This window comes from Hypomesus nipponensis, chromosome 8 (assembly GCF_054491055.1).
Source record: "Hypomesus nipponensis isolate SF chromosome 8, ASM5449105v1, whole genome shotgun sequence".
Lineage (NCBI taxonomy): Eukaryota > Metazoa > Chordata > Actinopteri > Osmeriformes > Osmeridae > Hypomesus > Hypomesus nipponensis.
This window is the reverse complement of record NC_140368.1, coordinates 14877294-14899130: the sequence shown is the minus strand read 5'-3', so window position 1 is coordinate 14899130 and position 21837 is coordinate 14877294. Positions and strand designations below refer to the sequence as shown.

The 21837-nt window shown below is 41.9% G+C and overlaps 2 protein-coding genes across 4 annotated transcripts in view; both read right to left on the bottom strand.

The window, feature by feature from the left end:
- Nucleotides 1-12584: 12584 nt before the first annotated feature.
- On the bottom strand, nt 12585-13782 carry LOC146275281 (uncharacterized). The gene is made up of 2 exons (XM_084703705.1): nt 13154-13782; nt 12585-12839 (listed from the first exon to the last, which is right to left on the bottom strand). Exons 1-2 carry the CDS (start codon nt 13780-13782, stop codon nt 12824-12826), a joined length of 645 nt encoding a protein of 214 aa, XP_084559831.1. The 3' UTR covers nt 12585-12823.
- A 1475-nt stretch (nt 13783-15257) lies between these two features.
- acvr2ba (activin A receptor type 2Ba) overlaps nt 15258-21837 on the bottom strand; it is a 31342-nt gene continuing 24762 nt past the window's right edge. For 2 of the 3 annotated variants that reach the window (XM_084702808.1, XM_084702809.1), the window contains exon 11: nt 15258-21747. In XM_084702808.1, the coding sequence (XP_084558934.1) occupies nt 21553-21747 (195 nt within the window). In that variant the 3' untranslated portion in view covers nt 15258-21552. The remainder of the gene's footprint in view (nt 21748-21837) is intronic. The other variant, XR_014766281.1, reaches the window with a different exon arrangement.

Genomic DNA, 21837 nt, shown 5'->3' with positions numbered 1-21837 from the left:
TGACTATCTCTAGCAGAACATTAGTTTCGCATCTGTTAACTTGGGGGATACTAGTCTGCAAGGCAGCTGCAGAAACGCCACAAACAAAGAGGCCAGGGTGATATTTAATCATTTTACTTTGTGATGTGAAACATAATTGTGAAATGTAATGTACAATATTAGCTGATATTTATTAAGTAAGTAGGCCCACATCTACTTTCGGAAACGGTAGTCTACTATTTCACTGAAGCATTAGCATCATGACATTAGCCTCTGTTGCTTGGGCAACACATACTACAGTGGTCATGATGCATCTGTTTTTAATCGTTGAAATAAACATTCCTCACAAATACGTTTTTGTTGTAGGATTTATTTTGACATTAATAAACGATTTGTTGGTGAAATGACCATTACCTGTGGTTTCATATCAGTGTGGCGGCTCACTACAACGCTGTAGCCTACCCGAGACACTAATGAGTAGCTAACAAAAACATCTCCACAGCTGTTTAGGAAGTCAAACGGCGACGGAACATGTTCGGCTTTCCCCTTACTCAAAAGTTTTTCAATAGGTGAAAGTATCTGACTACTAACCTGAACTTTATTGCCACAGCCTAAACTTTGTCAATGTCAAAACTTTGTCTGTTCATGAAAATAATTAATGTCAGCCTGCTTCAGCCTTGCTTTGCTGTAGGATATACATTTCACTAGGTCTTGCAGCGCTGCTTGATTTACTGAAATTATTATGAAATGTTATGTTTTACTAGCCATTTGCCTTCTTAAGCAAATCACAGTATTTCCCACCCCTCATAGTGTAACTGAGACGACCGTAAATAGCCTAAGTCATCTTTCAAGTAATAAGCCCCCCTTTGAAGTGTTGAGCAGGAAATTAGCTGGTCTGTAGAGATCTTGGGTTGGTGGTTTTACTGATGCAGAATTCGCTCAAATAAAATCGATAGACGTAATGAGTGGCACATAACGTGAAGTAGGCCTAACATTGCATTTTATTTTGTTTGAGTTTTAATAACTTGTCCAGTGCATTGGGGCAAGTAGCACTAGCCTAAATTGATCTTCCAGACTTGCCGTACAAAAAAAATCCACTCTTCCCGGACAAGCCTTAGCTACATGGCTAGACTGTTGATACAGATCAGAATCCATCATATCTTGGACACTCAAAATCAGCAAATCTTGCAGCCAAATCAAGTAGCCTATATATATAGGCCTTTATATGGCTACAAACTTCTGGTCGGTTTCTAGCTGGCTACTTGTTACCAAGTTACAACTTTGTTGCAGGGGCTTTGTCCACATTGCGAGCTAACAGTGTCCGGTAATGATGTTGCTATAAATAATGATGTTAAACCGAGACCACTAAGCTCTCAAAGAAAATGTAAGGTCAAAGAAACAAAAGAAAGGTTTGAGGTTACTCTGAAAATTATTAATAAAATAGGCTTCTAATAATAAAACTGCTAAATCCTTCTCTAACTAGGCTCCTCTATCATGCATAATGAAACTTAACGTTTTTTAAGTAATCAATAAGCCTGCGCTGCCCTCATTACTCAAATGATGCCGTTCAGGGCGTTCAAATTACATAATAGGACGATAATAGGAGGATAATAGGACATAATAGGGCAACCAACAAGTTGTTTATATCTGATTACAATTTAATAAGTTATCTAGCGTTGCATCTTCATGAGCTACATTTGGCCTCCTTCTCTTCCAACCAACCAGTATCACCTCTCCTCCATCTGAGTGATGCATGTCATTTTTACAAATTTATTATGAAGGGAACACAATGGTCAGAACTGTAGTCATACACTTAAATGCTTTTTGAAATATGTAAACACCAGGAGAGTATGGGCAGCTGGGGCAGCCGCAAGCACACCCTCACAATTTCCCCAGAACTTGTATGCTCTCTAGTTACACTTCTTCTGTCATTGGAGTCTATGGCAGCCCCTAGAACCGTATGGTAAAAAGTTGTGAAATTTGGCACACTTATTAAGCACAGTCCCCTCTTTATATTCACCAAGTTTCATGTCTCTCATTGGAGCACTCTAGCGCCACCAACTGGTCAAAGTTCGACTTGTGTTTACACACGTAACTTTTGAACCGTATGACCGATTTTCAAAAATGAGGTACCATTGGATTCCCTGGATCAAGACGAGTTCAACACACCCTATGACGTCAATTTCCGGTTATATAAATTTCCCGCCATTTTGAATTTTAAGGAAACACGTTTTTTCGCTTCAACTATTTCTATTTATGTCAAATCTTCCCCAGAATTGGCACACATTATCAATTTGGTGTCATGTGATCACTGGGCGTGGCCGCAGGAAGCAAAAATGTGTTTTGGCCAATAACTGTTGATTTGTTTGCTTTTATTAAGTGATTCCTTTGTCTCATGATATGTTGGGACATCCCGTATGTGATACATGATAACTTGTGATAATAGCCGAATTGATCCGTCGCCATTTTGAATTCATTGAAAAACTTTTTTTCTTTACTTCTCCTACACATGTTGTCCAATCTTCACCAAATTTGGCAGACAGTATTCTCAGACCAAGCCTCACAAAGGGCTTCACACGATTTTTTGATTTTCAGAACCGTTTGCCCGGTACAGGGAGTCAAAATGTGCAATTAAGCCAGCAAACAGGAAGTTGGGTCGTATCTCAGAAAATCTTTGATGGATTCACACCAAACTTGCTGCATGCCCTCGGAACCCTGTTCTAAGGATTTCTTAAGTGTTTTATGGGTCATTTGACTGCTTGGCCACCACATTGCTGCTTGCAGCTATATTTAGTTATGCGATTACTCAATAAACACGTCTACATGATTCTTTTTTATTAATCGTTGTATGCTTCACTGAAGAAACTTGCACCATCATCCTTCTGCAACAAAGTGTCGCCATGTCTTCTTGTATCGGCCCTACTGCTGTATGTTTGAATCCTACTAAGAAAGCCGAGTAAATGCACTCAATGGTAGGCTACATCTGCTACTGCTATTACTATCTCAACTATATTTTCAGCTGTTAAAACGATAATATTCTTGTTATGACTAGCTAGCCTACTTCTTCTCTGTTTAACAGTTCAGCTTTCAGCTTCTCCCTCATTGTAGGCTATTTTAGCTCTTAGCTTTGTTAGATCATGCAGTTCAGCTTCCTCACTGCCTCTTTTGTGTGACTCACACATTTTTGAAATTCATTTCAGCTTTCTGGTATTTTCTCATTTCTGTATTTTCAGCAATAAAAAAAAATATATATATAAAAAAACAAACGTTCAGCTCCTTCAGGAGATGTGTGCCGTGTTTTGGTATTTCTCCCTTTTATACTTAAAAAAATGTTAAGCTTTTTGTGCAAATTATTCTCCCTTTAAAAGTAGTGGTAAATCCTTTCAAATCATTAAAAAAGCTTCCTCTTTCAAACTTAACTTCTTCAGCATACTTTCAGTCCTCCTCTTTCAAACTTAACTACTTCAGGATACTTTCAGATAGAGACACCATTCAACCTTTAAAATGTTCAAAAGACATTCAGCTTATAACTTTCTACGAAATGTTCACTATTTTCAGCTTTTTTAGCATGGTCAGCTATCCCCATTCAGGTTTTCAGCATTCTCACTGCTGTTTCGCAGGAACAGCCTTTTCTAGTTGGCAATTTAAAGTTGCAACTAACCAAGACGTGTCCAGACCAAGACCCATTCAACACGGTACACAATATCCAAACCCAGATATTATAATTTATGCAATTATTCAATTTCAAATCAAACCACTACCACTACACTCGTTTTAATGACCATTCAGTGAAAAAACGGGTTTGGCTGACGGGTTTTGGTCTGTGCCAATACAGCACTAGCTCTACAGTAACTAGCTCTAGCTGAAATGGCCACACTGATGTTGCCTTTTATTATTTTGCCAGCTAGCTAGCCGGCTAGTCAGCCACTTGGCCTACAGTTGGCGACTTCGAGACCGGTGATAGCCAACACACCACCTAAGAAGACGTAGTGGTGGCAGTGATTGTTAGCTTTGCAGACGAGTTACACGTCACACGAGCGAAAGCAATGTTTATAAAGGTAACTTCAGCGCTACCTCGTAGCTATCAAAGACCAAGTCCCCACACGTAGGCTACTAGGTCAGCGCCATCACTTCCATTGGGAACCAATGATAAAAAGGCTGAGATGACACAGACATTATGCGCAAATCTTGTCTACATTGTATTAGGGCTGCCGCGATTCGTCGACGTCGCTGAAAATGTGTTGACAAAAAACGCTTCAATTCCTAATAACAAATGTTCTTCTTCAATAGGCTCTGTGCACAATCGTACTGACGAACTTCCGCTGCAGCCGCAATAGGGCAAATCGGCTTCCGGTTTACTGAAGGCGATCACCCGAGTTTCTAATATGCTCAGCTTTACTAGATGTCTCCAAGACCTGCCTAAAATAAGCGTCAGTGACGTACATAGGATCGTGAATGCTTTCTCCCCTGCTCCATCAAATAAGCAAGACAAGGGATTCAAATTATACATATCCAGTTATCTGCATAACTATGAGGGTAAGTAGTTTTAAGTGGTGTTCCGGTCGGCTAGCGGCTAAGCTAGTTCGATGTGTAGATTTTTTTCAGTTTTTATGTATTATCATTTGTATTTCTGCCGACTCAGTTTCTAATAAAGATCAGGATACAGGAGAAGTCGTGGTCAGGGCATTGTGCTACAGGCCCATGAGGAAAGCTAAGAAACCTCACAGTGTATGGTGAAGTTAGGATTGATAAGTTCAAGTTCAGGTTCAGCCAACACTTATAAGCTTGTTACTTTAATAACCCAGCGTTCCCAATGTTCCTGGGGATTTAGATAAGGTCAGTTACGTTTATTATAACTCTCAAATATAATGATCTCCATTAGGAAGGTCAGTTTACCTAACTGATCCCCTCCAGGTTATATGCGTACTTATTCAAGTTTTCCCCAATTCAGTCATTCATTTAATGTGCAATCTTGTGTTTAACCCTTGTGTTCTCCTCGGGTCATTCTGACCCATCAGTCATTGTGACCCACCTTCGGTTGCGACAACTTTACCGCATACAAAAACAAAGTGAAGCATTTTCTTTTAACCGTTGGGCTGTCTCAGACCCCCCACATTGCGAAGGTTAAAATAAAATTATTTTTATTTGCTTTTGTATTGGGTAAAATTGGGTAAACACAACGATGGTTCGTTATGAACCTTTTGGTCATGTGACCCGAAGGCAGCACAAGGGTTAAGGTATTAGGCTATCATGTTTCAAAGAAAAAAGATTATGGATCTTGATTTAATGCAGTTGGCAATGGAATATTACAACATACTGTAATCCAACATATAGAAATAAATGACATTTGATCTGTGATTATAGAATATTAGATATAGAAAATATTGTAAAAACAAGATTGTGTCCTAAAAGAATGATTAAACAGTGACCAAGCTAAGATAAATAAGTATTTACCATGACATTTTACTTATGCAGGTGGTACTGAAAGATTCCAGTCCTGTGGAGCTGCTTCACCACAGCTGCACGTGTTGCTGGAGCAGCATTATGCAACCACAGTGTTGCTTTGCTATTCCAGTCAGCACATTACTCTCAGCTGAAGGTACCTGTGGTTCCCCCTGTGCTAAGCTGTACTGAAGGAGAACAGCAGTGGCACAAGCCCAGAACTTTGGTAAGTTCTGAGACAAGCGACAGTGAAGAGTTGGTTTATGCTCCCTGCAATGGAGAGAGGGATGGTGGTATCAAAGAGTTTATTTTCTTTAACTCTTCTGATAATCCTCTCGACATGCACCCTCAAACGGGCAATGGACTGCGTCTTCAGAACATCCACCTCACCACCAATCGAACTGAGAAGGCCAGAACTGATGGTTAAACAAACTTTTATTCCTTCCGTCCTTGTCGTTCAACCAACGTAAGAGCTAGACAAGAACAAATAAATCGTAATTACCATTTGGTACATTTTCTCTGTATTTCTAGCTAGATCTTACATTACCAAAACCGTATTAGCATACGTTCCATACATACACATTTCAAATTGCTCAAACGACATAAATTTATATCACAAACCTTGTTCCCCTGTCGACTGTAGCTAGACATTTAAGAATTTGTGAACCTTTTACAATAATTTATGCTCTCCACCATTAGCCATAACTTTCTTAACCTTTCTTCTTTTCTTCTCTTCTTCACGCAAAACGTTCGTATACCGTTACTTCAGCTCAAAACAGTAAGTTATCACAATAAAAGCAGAGAAACCATGTATATGAGCTAATCTGACCTTTACACTCCCATCAAATTATTTGCTGTTTACACACACAAAATAAACACAAATAATTTCTTAATGTTACTTAACCATAACAAACTTGTAAACATGTGTCAACATCAACATTTTACAAAAGCAACATCACAATTTTACATTTCACTTTTGTACCTTTTTCTTTTAACAACCTTCTAATAGCAGAACCAACTTATGAACTGGGTGTTCTACTATAGACATTTTATGCAAACGTTCACCCTTTTTGTTAAGATTTCTGTCTGCAAAGGTGATTTTGACTTTTCTTACAAGACCATCTTTATCCGTTACGATGGCTAAGACTCTTCCAAGTCTCCATTGGGATCTTGGTTGAGTTTTCATCTTTGTCCATTACTATGTCACCTACTTGCATGTTTCTTTTAGGCATGTGCCATCTTTGTCGAACCATAATGTTTTGAAAATATTCCTTCTTCCACCTGCTCCAAAACTGTTCTGTTAAATATTGAACTTGACGCCATCGTTTCCGTGCATACAAGTCCTCTTAAACAAATTGTCCTGGAGGCGGCAAAGCCGTTGTGGTTTTCATGGTGACAAGGTGATTTGGAGTTAATGGTTCTAAACTGTTTGATTATCTGTTGTCAATGGGCGGCTGTTAACTATTGCAGCTGCTTCATATAGGAAGGTTCTAAGTGATGAATCCGTAAGCCGTCCCTTTGAGAGATCAAGTGTGGCATTGAGAACGTTTCTCACAGTCCGTATTTGCCGCTCCCATACTCCACCTGCGTGACTAGCATGAGGTGTGTTAAGTACAAAATCACACTGTTTTTCAGTAAGAAAGATTGTGAGCTTGTCAGTGTGTATTTCACTTAGTGATGCACTCAGTTCATTTTTAGCACCTACAAAGTTGGTACCTTGATCACATTTTATTTGTCTAACAGAGCCTCTCAGACCAATGAAGCATCTTAGGCCATTGATGAAAGCGTCCGTAGTTAGGTCTTCTAACATTTCCACATGTACAGCTCGTGAATAGAAACATGTGAAAAGGAGACCATACCTTTTGTTTTCTTTTCTTGCTTGTTTGGTCAGGAATGGGCCAAAAACATCCATGCCGCAGTATGTGAAAGGTGGAGAATGTTTAACTCTTTCTGTGGGGAGAGCACACATTTTTTGTCCTTCTACTGGTCTCCGTAGTCTCCGACAGAACACACACTGGCGAATATAGGATGATACTGTTTGACTTAGTTTGGGGATCCAATAGCCGCTGGACCGTATTTCGTTCATTGTGAAGCCTTTTCCCTGATGATTGACATTTTCATGACAGTGTGAAATTATTAGTCTTGTAATATGATGTTCTCTTGGGATAACTGTTGGATGTTTGAGTGAGTTTGGGAGCGATGAGTGTTGCAGCCTTCCTCCCACCTTAAGCATATTGTCCTTATCCAAGAAGAGATCCAAGTTGTGCATTTTGTTGTTTTTTGATAATGCCATTCCTTTGCTTAATGACGTTATTTCGTTTGAATATGCTTGTCTTTGTAGATCTTTGATTATTGTGATTTCTGCGTTTTGTCTTTCGGTTACAGTGCTGAGTGACCTTGACTTGTCTTTGAGCAAATATCGTTTGAGACGGGCTACCGCACTGACTGCCCGGGACCAGGATGAAAACTTGGTGAGACGGTCATTGAGACTTTTATGTTCTGCAGTTTGCGTGTTTAGTGTCTGCACTTTTCTCACCTCTGGGTCTCCTATTGGAAGTTTGATAGTCTCCTTTGTAGGAAGATTTATCTCCTTTTCCCACAAGAACTGGCGGCCTGTAAGCCAATTGGATGACAACAGTTCATTCACTGTTGTGCCTCTTGACGCCATGTCAGCAGGGTTTTCACTGGTAGGTACGTAAAACCATTGTTGTGGTGTGGTATTATTGCGGATCTTTTGCACTCTGTTAGCAACGAACGTGTGGAAGCGTCTTGCGTCATTACTGATATATCCCAGAGTGACCTTTGAGTCAGTCCAAAATAATTCCTCTACGTTGCCATAAAGTAGCTCTTCCTTTAGCATGTTGCTTACTGTGACCGATACTGTAGCTGCAGTCAGTTCTAAATTCTAAGTTCTAAGAACTAAGTTCTTGGAATTGTGGTGACCTTTGTTGGAGAGACACGTGCCTTGCCCATAACAAAGCTACAGTGCACGTCATTGTTTTTGTGTATCAGTCTTAAATAAGTACATTGTCCATATCCTGCTGTGCTTGCGTCGGAAAAGTGATGCAATTCCTTATTCACTACATCTCCAAAGGTTGTAGGAACGTAACATCTATTTATTTGGAACTGTTTTAAATTGTTCAAATCTCCTTTCCAGCTCTCCCACCGTGGTTTGAGATGATCAGGTAGCGGGTCGTCCCAGTCTGTTCCTTGACGACACATTTCTTGGAGGATTCCTTTGCCATGGAGAATGTAAGGAGCAACGAATCCCAAGGGGTCGTATATTGCTGCGACTGTGGATAATATGCTGCGTCTGGTTGGGGGTTGGTCTTTTGCTGTGATGTTGAAGGTGAAACAATCCTTTTCTATGTTCCAATAGATGCCGAGTGCTCTTTCTGTTAGTGTCTCACTAAACGTCAAATCCTTTGTTTTGGTGTCTGTTGCATGCTCTGATGCTGGAATGCTGTTAAGAACAACACTGTTGTTAGACACAAACTTGTGTAATCTCAATCCACCCTTTGCACATAGTTCGCGTGCTTACTTTGCTAGTTGTACAGCCTCTTTCACTGTCTCCACACTTGTTACTCCGTCGTCGACATAGAAGTCTCTGGCGATGAACTGTGAACCTAAAGGATACTCAAGGCTGTATTCTTTGGCTAAGTGTTTAAATCCATAGTTTGCACAACCAGGCGACGAAACGGCACCAAAGAGATGTACTGTCATTCTGTATGTTCGTGGTGGTTTAGTCACGTCACCGTTTTTCCACCATAAGAACCGTAAGTAGTTGCGATCATTTGCATTGACTTTGAACTGGTGAAACATTTTTTCAATGTCGCACATTAAAGCTAATTGATGTTGCCGAAAGCGTAAAAGTACACCAGTTAAGTTGTTAATCATGTCAGGGCCGTTGAGTAAATGTTCGTTCAGACAGGTACCTTTGTGCTTAGCTGAGCAATCGAACACCACACGCAGCCTCTCTGGTTTCTTTGGATGATAGATGCCGTGGTGCGGTATGTACCATGTCTCGCCTGCTGATCCATTATCATCAGTCTCCTCTGCATCACCTCTTTCGATGATGTCATTCATGTATGTGACGTAGTCTTTTTTGTATTTCTCATCACGCGTGAGTTTTCTTTTGAGCTGATTGAGTCGGTTCTCCGCAAGTTGTCTGTTATCTGGCAATTGTGGCCTTTCTTTAAAGGGCAATGGCATTTTGTAGTGTCTATGCTCAGTTTGTGTTATGCCTTGCTCTAGTTTCTCGAGGAACATGAGATCGTCCTGAGACACAGTTTATAATTTTCTTCATTCTCTTTGAAATCCCTTTCTAGAGCATGCACTGCATCCATAGGAGTGGATGGAGGTATTTCCTTGACAGTTACTCTGTGACAGAGACTACTTGTTGTGTCTGTTTCGTTGCAAGGCATTGAGTTACCAACTATGCTCCATCCTAGATCAGTGTGGATAGCATATGGCTCATTGTCTTTGCCTAGGAGTACTTGTTTGGGTGCTAACGCTCTGGGACAAGTATAACCGATAAGAACACTTACTTCACAATTGAGGAGTGGAGGGACGTCATCTACAATGGGTAACAAATGACTCCACAGTTTGGCTGTTTCACATGTTGGTATGTGTCCTCTGTTTGCAGGTATGTAATCCTTTGTGTAAGCAGTGGGGAGCCTTATCACTGTTGCTGAATTGTAACCTCTCACAAGAAGATCACACACCTTTCCGCTGCTTACGACTGCATTTTTTCCCATCATTGTGGTCAGTTTGAGTTTTACTGGGCACACATCTGCCTGCAGTTCACGTGTTACATCCTGATCAATAAAGACTGTGTCACTCTGAGTGTCCAGTAACGCATAGACTAGTTTCTCTTTTTGTGGGTTAGTAGCAGTCGACACCCACACTGGAACTATCATTGAGGTACTGACTATGTGCTCTGCTCTAGCAACATTCAGTGACATGGCTATTGCTGTTTCAGGTGAGTAATCTTGGATGGCATTGTTTGTACTCACATGACCTTGTGTATTTCTTTGCAGGCCGCTACTGTAGTTTTCGTCGTGAAGACAGGTTGGGTGTCTTTTCGAGCAAGTTTCACAAGTGAGGCGGCGTCTGCAGTCCTTGGCATTATGCCCTTGTTTTAAACAGCCATAACAAAGTCTATTGTCTTTTACATGTTTCTTTCTGATGTCTAGGGTCATCTGCAGAAAAGTTGGGCACTTGATGAGTGGATGTGTCTCTTGACACAACATACATGAAGAGCCGCTGTATGTTTTAGTCTTCGACTGTTTGTCGCCTTGTTCCATTGCGTTTGTGTTAAACACACTTGCTTTGTTCCTTTTGATTTCCTTTGTATTCCTTCTATCACCATTTGTTTCAGTTGAATGAAGTGCATGAATGGAGGTGACTGGGTTGCACGCAACTTCTGCTTCTAACGAGAGGAAGGAGGCAAATTCACTGAAGCTGGGAAACTCACCACCGTTCATGAGTGTCTTTGTCACATGTCTGTTCCATCTTGCATTCATCCAGTCTGGTAGTTTGTGCAACAGTCTCTGATTTTCTTCGCAGTCGTTGAGTATTTGCAGTCCCTTTACATGAGGTATAGCAAGCATGCATGCATTTACAAAGTCTGCAAAGTTCCTTGGTCCATCCGCATCTTTAGATTGTATTTTTGGCCAATTGGACAGTTTTTCTCTAAATGCCCTTTGCATCACGAATGGCTGGCCGTACCTTTGGTTCAGTTTTTCCCAGGCGTCTCTATATGCCTCTTCATCATTTCTAAAGAAAGTCCCTTCAAGGCATTTTCTAGCTGGGCCGGTCACATACCTTTTAAGATAGTATAGTTTATCTGCTGATGAGATGCCATTGTTCAATAAGTGACATGAAAGTGGATTTCCATTCATTAAACTTTATCGGTTCACCACTAAACGTTGTTGGTTCTGGTGTGGGAAGTCTGTTTATTCTGATGCTGTCTTGTACAGCTTGTGCAAGCTGTATGACACTAGGGGAAGATGTCGGTGTAATCTGACTGTGTGTGCGCTCTGGGCTCACCTGTTCACTTTTAACTGACTGTGCAACATCTAACTGTGATAACTCTCTGTTGTAGGCTTCCAACCTGGCACAAGCTCCTTCCACATCCTTCTCAGCCTTTAAGCGTTCCAGCTCTGATGTTTGGATTGCCATTTGTTTCTTGTGCTCCTCTTCTAGAGCCTTGATCTTTTCCCTTTGTCTTTGTTCCTCTTGTGCGATCTTGTACTCCGCTTCTCTTGCTGCAAGTTCAGCTGCTGCTTCAGCTCGTTTTGAAGCAAGGAATGAAGATGAAGAATGTTGGCTGTGATCTGGTGCTGCGGTTGAGCCATATATGGACTGGGCATAATCATGCTGTAATAGTCCACGTAAACGTTTTCTTACACACTCTGCATCAAAATCATCTATACCACTTAACCTTTCCAGAATGATTTTCATAATGTCCTGTGTCACTGCTAAACATGCATCAGTTTTTCTTCTTATATCAGAGGAAGGTGCCATGTGACTTCTCACATCATTATAAAGTTTTAACAGATCATTTCTCCTTTGTTCCAGTACGTCTGCAAGATCTGCCATTTCCTTTTCTGGGATGTCCAACTTTAGCCTTTCTCTTATTACACGCACTTGCTCCTTCCATTGCTCATATAGAGTTAATAGCCTTTTTTCCTTTTTACTTGTTACTTCTTTCTGATAAGTTGCCATTTTTTCAGTTGGTGCTTTGACTCTTTCAGAACGTCTTGATATTGCTAATGTGCTATGGACCTTGTTTAGCAACTCACTCAATATTTGTTCTTTACTTGTGATTGCATCCTTTATGTCTTGTCTATTCTCACTTTCGTTTGGAAGCGAGTCTTTTAAGACATTTAATTCTTCTTGCAAACTTGTAATCTGATCCTCAATATCCGTTAGATTTTCAGCTTCTAATTCCTCCATTTTGACTTTATTTTACTTACACGTTCGACTGTTATATTCTCTGACCAGCTTCTGCCATTTGCTGAACGTTGCGGGTATTGCCGTGAAACCTTGAGCCCTCGTGGTGCCGCAAAACGGCGGCGGTCAAGCTCTTACTGTAGCATCCAATCGAACTGAGAAGGCCAGAACTGATGGTTAAACAAACTTTTATTCTTTCTGTCCTTGTCGTTCAACCAACGTAAGAGCTAGACAAGAACAAATAAATCGTAATTACCATTTGGTACATTTTCTCTGTATTTCTAGCTAGATCTTACATTAGCAAAACCGTATTAGCATACGTTCCATACATTACACATTTCAAATTGCTCAAACGACATACATTTATATCACAAACCGCACAACTGAACCAACTCCCTCTGGGTACAGCCAGTGGACAGGTATGTCAGTAAGAGGAAGAGCTCATCTATTGGCAGCAGTTTCTGGGGGAAGGTGTTTAATGAGTGTTAGTTCAAAACCACCCTTTTATGAGGGGAATCTAAAATACAGTATTACAATTGAAGTAAGTTGTCTTGTCATACAAACTCAAGAATAACATTAAAAATCCCATGACATGCTGTTTTTGTATGCTTTTATATAGGCCTTAGTGGTCCCCTAATATCTGAAGTCTCTTTCCTGAAATTCAGCCTTGGAATTAAATAACCTGCTAAAGTGAACATTTTATGTCATGAGACCTTTAAGAAAAAAATAGGAAATAATCAGTTAATAGAAGATGTTGATATGATAACTAGCTAACCTGGTGTAAAATCTGATGTCTTCAGGAGACGAAGCAAACCGTTTCAGTCCAAAGTTGGAAAGATGATACGTTTGGACCTGCTCTCTCAGCGCCTCGAGTTCCCTCAACATATCCACATACTGCTCCCTGTCCACACATACGGTACCGCTGGCCCCATAGTCGTGGTCCACGACCATCGGGACCATGGCGGGTTTCTCGCTGTCCTCCTCTGGCTCTGCCGGGTCAGGTTCCAGACTTGGTGGTCGAGATCGGCGCTCCCAAACACCAGCCCGTGACTTACTGGTATATTTGTTCCACTCAAATAAAGAAGGAACAGAGCCTGCTGCCAAAACCCGTTTACCCTTAGCAGTAGTGACGTTTTCATGGTCTTCGAAATGTCGACTGCAAACCTTGGTGTGTTGGGTTACTGAAAATTCCACACTCCTTACTTTGTGCAGCCACCGCGCACAAAGGCAGGTGTCCTTCGGGAAGCAGTGGAAGGTCAAAAGGCTGTTATAACGACTTGAAGCCGAGCAAAGTGGTACACAACAGTGCTCCTTAGACCCATGCACAGTACCTTGGAACCTAAATGTATCACGTACATTATATTTATTTTTACTTTCTTTTTTCCGTACAACCGCAACACTCATCTTGTTGTTCGTTCACTAATGCGGATGAGGACAGGAAGTAAACCGGAAGCCGATTTGCCCTATTGCGGCTACAGCGGAAGTTCGTCAGTACGATTGTGCACAGAGCCTATATCACAACGTAATTGGTGCTTGCATTACGTCAGTCGTTGTTGGCTCAAGTCATTGGTCGGCTCCAGTCAACGCTCAAATATCATGGCAGCTGCAGCAGAGTCCGACTTGGTTCCGAAACCGGACTCCCCAAATACCCGAGGCTTCAAAAGTATGGGAATACTTCGACTTAACGCTAACCCAAACAGACACAAAAACACAAGCTCCGTGTGGGAAAATTATGTTTTTTTGACTATAATACACACACACATGCTCAACGAAGCATTTCAAAAGTTTGAAATTGAAGCACAAGTTGTATATCTGAACATAAAAAGGTAAAGTTGAGATATAATCAAGCTATTTACAAAGAGAGCAGGTCTATCCATATACACTGTTTTGTGCCAACAATAACTGTCCAAAATATTTCCAAAAATATTTTTTGGGTGAGGTTCCTTTTTTTCTCCACTAGATGTCAGACTTGGCTCATTTATAACTTTCTCTTTGACCTCCGTGGCAATTCCCCATGGCAATTCTCTTTATTCCCTGTATGTCAATAAAACATGTAAAAGATTCAAAAATCAAGATGTTCTAAGGCATTTGTACTACAGTGAAGTAGAATAGAATAATATAATAAGATAGACGAAAGCAATAAATGTTTTTCTCACCTCTTGGTGTCAACAACAAAATCTTGGTCGTCAATCTTTTTTTTTTTTGCTCTCATGTTGAAATAACAAGTCGACGGCATGTTGGATATCGTGTCCGCCTCATTTAAGTCCAAATGTACTCCTAAACTACTCATCTCCTCAAAAAACTTCGAAAACTAGTCATAATAAACCTAATCCGTTTTTTCTTAGACGTCTCTTTGTCCTCTCGCTTTCTCGTGCATCCTATAGCTATGAGTCAGCAGAATCACCCGTTTTTCTCCGTTTCATTTTTGGACAAAAAACGTTAAAAAAATATTCAAACACGCGCATAAAAGAGCGCTTTTTTACGCACTTTTTTAATGGAATTGAAATAATCGTATCTTAAGTTTTACTTGGCGTATTTACACAAATCAAACACTGAAATGTAGCTTCAGGTCTGCACTTCCGCATGAAATCGACGGCAGCCCTCTGAGTCACTTGGTTAACATGCTGCGTGGTTCCAAAGCCGACCAGCGCTCTGATCACGCCGGCGTGATCGCCGACTCGAGAGTCTTCGATAGCACTGCATTATACTTAATTATTATAGAGCCTATTTATATTAAGGAACTCTACACAGGTCGCGGGCCGGTCTGCGTTTCAAAGTCCCGGGCTGTTTTTCGGTCCCATCCGACCCTGCCAGTGGCGCTATGGTTAACAAGACCAAGTTCCCACTGACAAGCAAAAAGAGAACACGCAACAAAGATAGTACTTTAATAGTATTTTATTGTTTACTTTAATATACAAAAAGATAAAATTAAAATTCCTTTCTAGTATTTTTTTTCTGTACTTGTGGGGATGTGACTGTCTTCCACTGGGGAGGGACACTACATTCATGTTCTGGCACGGCGTGCTGTCGGGCTGCAGCCGCGCCCCCACCACTAAGCGGATGTAGCGCGACTCTGGAAGCAGAGCTCTAAGAAGACCACAGCATAAAGAATGGATGATCCACGGTGATGATCATGTGGTTGAAAAACACCCTCTCAACACCAATAAGGGTGTATGGGGGGTATTTTATATATATAAAACATTTTTTTTCATCGTCCTCTTAGATCGGAAGAGGTATTACTGTGAACCTTATCTCCTATCTGTAGACACCATCTTATACAGATTCTTTTTTTTTTTTTTCATATGTTTATCATAAACCAGTAGTACAAGTCTGTTCTAGCTACAATAGTGAAACATCTCATACAACAATTACATTTCACAACCCTACTTATTCTGGTGATAAAACCCCTTGAGAGGACAGAAGCCAGCTGAGACCCAGTAGCACAATCTGGTCTCCGCTGGGAGGGTTTGGAAGAAAAAAGACTCAATCAGTACTTTCAGTGTGTGTTCACGGTTTGGTTTGTCAATGCAGGGGCTGACAGCTCTTCAGAGAAGATAAAAAAACTAAACTAAACATTCATTATTGATATAGTAACAGAGCATGGTATGGATCAGGGTTACACTGCCAGACTAGGGGCAGGGATAAAAAGAGAAGTTGGGTTAGCATTAGCAGGTACCGCTTGGCATTCTGAATAAATGAATATCTCCGTAAAGAGAAGTTTTAATACTATATCAGGGCTCGGCTTATTGATACGGTCCTCAACATTGGACCACAACAAGGTACGAGGTAATTTGGTCAGTCCAGCACATAATAACACATTCACGACTAGAACAGACCATCAGACCATCTCTCTGAAAAGCTGAGACTTGGAAAGAGCAGTACACATAAAGATGAGAGACACGAGGGAGACACGAGAATGGCAGAGACCAAGAGTGATAGTGAAGTGGCGCAGATGGCGAAACTGAAGGTGATGTTCAACCAGATTACCAGTGTTGAGGAGCAACTCAGATGAATCTGCCTCTCTGACTAATAAAGATGGAAAGATATCTCAAATAGGTGTGACCATGCCTCTTCTCTGCCTGTCTGAGGGTTTAGTCTGTGACTAGATTCTCTTTCTCACAGATTAGATTATAATGCCAGGAGTGGGTGTGGCCTGAGTCGGGTATACTGGTGCAGGAGACCATATGACACACACACAGGAAGTGACAGAGGAAGCACTGGCAGTGATTTCCTGTCTCCAACCCCCAGAAGTTACCTTTCCACCACTAAACTTCAAACTAAAAGAAGAAAAAGGAGGATTGAGAGAAGGTGAAAGGAGGAAGTTTTCACATTGTCAAGGGGTGCATCATACATGAGAACAGCGAGAGGTCCCCTGTTGCTATGACAATAACGTACAAGAAATATAGTACTGTCTCTGACTGTTCTGCTTTAACAACACTGTTCCACAGTGGCTCAGAGGTAAACACTTAATTAAGTACCTGAATCAAAAGACGGCTAACAGCTTTGTGTTCACATCATGCAATGTTAGTCATGTTTATCAGTCCACTGCTGACAGAAGCGCAGAGACCAATGAAGCATGCAGCCAAGGTTCAGCTCAGAACAACCACAATGATGACGAAGATGACAATGATGAAGACCAAAAGAAAGGCACATGAGAACACAGTCATTCAATAGTCAGAGAGTGTTGTGATGCTGATGATACTGGTAACATTCCCGGAAACAATGTCACCGGAGCTAGATCACCCTGAGCGTCATCATGATCCAGTGTCAGTTTTGGCCAATCAACATCTACCCATGGTTCATCCAATCAACATCTACCCAGGTGTTATCCAATCAACATCTACCTAGGGTTCATTCAGCTAACACCTACCCACAGCTTATCCATTTAGAGAGAGGGTGATACACCACTCACTCATCAGACAGACAATACCAGACTTAAGTCTGTTGCAGAGTTTTGATGCAAGTCATTTGGCTACATGGTTATGTGGCAAGAGAGCATCTATCCAGTCTGCCAGTAAATAAGTAACCCTATGCAGAGCTGCAGCATACTGGCAACATCACATTCCAGCTACTGGCAGGAACACCAGTTTGCCAGGAGACAGGCCATGTTTTGGTTGCTGGTTTGATAGATGTCTAGTACAGTGGGGTCAGGAGTAGAAAGAACACAGCTAGGTATTGCTTAACATATTGCTTGCTACATGAATGAATCAATTCTAACTGTTAATTAGATAAATCCTGTCACTGTAAACCATACATGTGTTCCCTGAAAAGATAAAGACACTAACCTGACCGTTTCACACAAACACACCCTGATTGACTACCAAAAAAAGGCTTGAATTCTGGATCCCAGCCAGTGGCAGGCAACATGGGTGATGACTGCCCAGAGACATGGAGAGCTGAACCCACCTTCTTGGCCCACTGGCAGGATTTAAAGGTGACATGACATGAAAACTTCATTTTATGAGAACAAGAACAAGCCCTGCGTGTTCTTCTCCGCCTTTGACAAAATGAAGGCTCAATTGCGCTGTTTGAAAATCTCCCCCTAGTGACGTAGATAGGGGGAAAGTTACCTCCCCTCTCTCTGCTTTGCCCGACCAGATCATCTAGCCCGCCCATGAGAAACTGAGCTACCACCGTGCAAGGGCGAGTGTGATATCGGTTTTTCCTGGAGAGACATCATGGCGAGCAAACAAACAAAGCTTAACAGTTGCTCAGTGCTTGGATATACAAATGCAAGCACACATCTTTTTTTCTGTTCCTTCATCCGAGCCTCTGCACAACCCATATCTTAATTGTATTTTCGCTGGAAATGCGCCGACACAACTTCCCAAAGTGTATGTCTGCTCCAAACATTTCCTCAACTTGAGCCAACTCAAAGCTGGCCTTGCTGAAATTAAATTCTGGATCATTACTAAATCTCCTTGGTCAAGCTACAAACCTTGGACATGTAAGTTAACTAACGCTATATCATTTTGTTGCTTTACGGTATATGGTTACCTAGCTTGCTACCCTTAGAATGTGGCTGTAACATTAGCTCTGCAGCTAACAACTGAGTTACTGTTGTTAACGTAAAGATAAATGGCATCAAGTGTGTGTGTGAAAACAAACGCTGTAACGCAAGTGTTGTACACTTCTTTGTTATTTGGATATCCGTTCTGCTGTTGGTGTTATGGCTCGCGATATCCGCCTTTCTCCACATTTAAATGACTGAGTGTGCACCTCTGCAAACCAGGGTGATCAGAAGAGAATGGCTAAATTCGAGGCATTTTACAGCAACGGGGGCAACGAGCCATTGCGATACATCCTGTAAACATTAGCGCATGTTGCCGCCCCTCTCTTCCTCATTAGCATTTTAAGCTACAGACACAGAAACAGCGCGTTCTGAGGAAAGCTGATTGTGGGACTACTTGTAGTGGCTATATTGCTGCACCATGGCTGAATTTCGGGAAAGAGACTTCAGATACAGTATTAGGGGACAACTAAGGCCTATATAAAAGCATCCAAAAACAGCATGTCATGTCACCTTTAAGTCAAGTCAGTGATTCTTGATGGACCTACATGGAACACTACCTCAAACAACTTAGACCAAGAAGACATAGGTCTGATCTATCTGTGGCATTCAGCTTGTCTCCAACAGCAGGATCCAAACCTCCACTACTAGAGTGACTTGCTGGTCTGGACAGACCTCAGAGTTATCTGGACCTGGCCATGGACACTGGGTTCATGGTAACAGAGCAAGAGACTCTGAGTCTATCAGTGCATGCACACATACAGTTAAGGTATACTGCATGGAGAGACAATACCTGAACATCAAGATGGTATTTATGGCACCATTGAATATGTAAAATCAGCAGTGTATTTCCTGGTGTTGCTAGACACTCGGTGAAAGGAGCAGTGTATTTACTGGTGTTTCTAAAGCTGAAGCCATGGCTCTGCTGCCTCTGTCAGTTGCTGTGAGAAATAAGAGGAAAAGTGAGACAGACACGTCCTTCGGGGACATACAACACCTCTCCTGTTCTTCCTCTCCATAGAAAAAAAATAAAATAAAAAGATCACTTTCTGTTTTAAGTTGTTAAAACACTTTCAAAGGCATGTTGGAGTTTTTTATATAAAGAAAAGTAAATGGTTCAGCTCATGTCTATTGGCTTTTGTTTTGATAACTTAATGGTTTATCTCTTTTCTTTCATTGTCTACCAGGACTTGGACGCTATGATGGCTTCAGTGTATGCTGGAAGGGAAAGGGTAGTCTATGCAGGCTGTCCCAGGAGGAGATTAGACCAGCACACAGAGTATGTGGAATGCGCAAGGACTGGACAGGCAGGATCCCATATGTATATCTATTTACAAAAGAAACCCCTTCTCACCACAGGAAACATGGTACCACTTCTTCTTCGAGTTGGGAATTTGTTACTTTTTCCAAAAACTCCCTCACCAATCAATTCATCATAAAAGCAAGAAAAAAATCAAGTTAAAATAGTTACTACAAGTTAACACAACTAACAGAATACATTACAGAAGTACACAGAAAATAGTCTGAGGTATCTCTGGTCTGAGGTGTTCTAAGGTTGATGAACAATATTGTTTGTTGTTAATTTAGTGTTTGCGTTGTCTTGTCTAAGTTCTTGACGTGTTGACGCTGTTCTCTCACCTTTGGAGAGGGTGTCTCTACTCAGCCTTGCAAACACTCCTGAACGAGTCCACACGTTGCTTCCTTTACTGAGTTGCATGTGTGAACGCAGTGTATTAAAGGAACATACAGAATTATCTTCATCTTTGAGTCGAAGCAGCAGCATATTAAACATTCACTGTTACACTATGGCATACAGAAATACAGACCTGCGTTGCCACAGCTTAAGACAACAGGAGGGAGAACCCCTTCTCACGCTCAATTAAATCAACCAGGGTTGTCAAGACATCACCTGCTCTGGGTGCTCGTTTGGTCCAGTTGAGAAGTACAAAAGGATGGGATCAAAATCAAAAGTCACCAGTTCACCTGACCCACCCTCCCACCTCACCTCTAAACCAATCACATTTCCTCACGACAGAGGAAAGCCCACCCTACCTTGGAAACACCCCCTTAAATAAGGAGCACAACTGACAAGATGAATCACAAGAAATCTACTGAGCTCGTCCCCCACCGCCTTCTCTCTCACACACACACACACAAACACACCTGAAATACGTAGTATGCATCTCCATGGCAACATCCACCTGTATGTTTCCTGGTTCTACATGTTTGGGGCCTTCCCACATTTGAATACTTCCACAGTCAGCTCTGTGGTATGTCATAGTTTCTCCCATCATAGTCCAGATCACCAATCATTGTGGAGGGGTCTCCACCCTGGTTACCTGAGAATCAGTTCTGTACCAAACCAGGTAATGACATCACAGATCTTGACGTAGTTTCTTTTCCCCTGTGTCAATTCCTTGTTACAAACATCCTGAAGAAACCAGCTGTAACGTTTGACCCCCAACCCTCTGACCCAGAACAATATCCACTTGTCCCCGTGCATCACGCATCAAAATAACCCGTCCAAACATAGTGGTGTTGCGTTTCCTGTTTCCTGTGTTTGAAGACACCCGTTGGTCCGATGGTCAGTAGCACTGTGGGAGACGGAAGTGGCGTCATAGAAACGTTAAAAAGTCCTTTGAGGAAGCTTGGTTGTGTGTAACAGTCTAAGAGTTCCTCTGCAGGGTTGCAGCATAGTGGCTGAGATTGACGGAGAGGCTGCAGGGTTGGGGTAGGGTTGCTAAGCGGGCTTGTCTGGGCGGAGGTCTTGTGGCCCAGTAGACAAGAGACTGTGAGAGGTCCTGGACCAGTCAGCAGTCTGAACCTGAGCACTCATACAAACGACGTCAGCTGCCCTTCTACCCGTCTGTTTTAATTTGTAGTATGTCCTCGCGTCATTGTATAAAACAGTAGAAGAAGTCCAGAAATGTGCTGGTAGTCTTGATCCGTTTTGGAGAAAAAAAGTAACATTAACAGAACCAATAATAATAATAATACAAATAAAATAAACATGTCAGGTTAAAATAGCAGCTGTATCCATGTGGCGTTTTCCGAGATTGACAGGAGGGCACGTTTGTTTCACTTGTGTGTGGCGGTCCTGAAGAGGAGCCGGGGGGGGGGGAGGGGGGTCGAGAAAATGGTGTGGGACGCCCCTTACCTAGGGCTCAGATACTGGACTCTTTGGGGGGCAAGTCCACGTTGGTGACGGAGGTCAACATGGAGACCAAGCAGTCTGAGGTAGGGGGCCCAGCCAGACGGCGGATCTGACAGATGCGCTCCTCCACACAGCCTGCAGAGAGACGGGCCTCGGCGTCGTGATCCCAGCACTCCTCGATGGTCTCACACATCTGCTCCAAGCCCTGCAGACCAGTAGGGGGCGCTAGGTCACCAGAACACGCACTACACCGCTATTCATTCACATACGCATCATACATGTTGTTAGTGGTAGT

Excerpts from the sequence above, each read along its gene's own strand:
- LOC146275281 (XM_084703705.1), bottom strand. The coding sequence starts at position 13,782 with ATGAGTGTTGCGGTTGTACGGAAAAAAGAAAGTAAAAATAAATATAAT.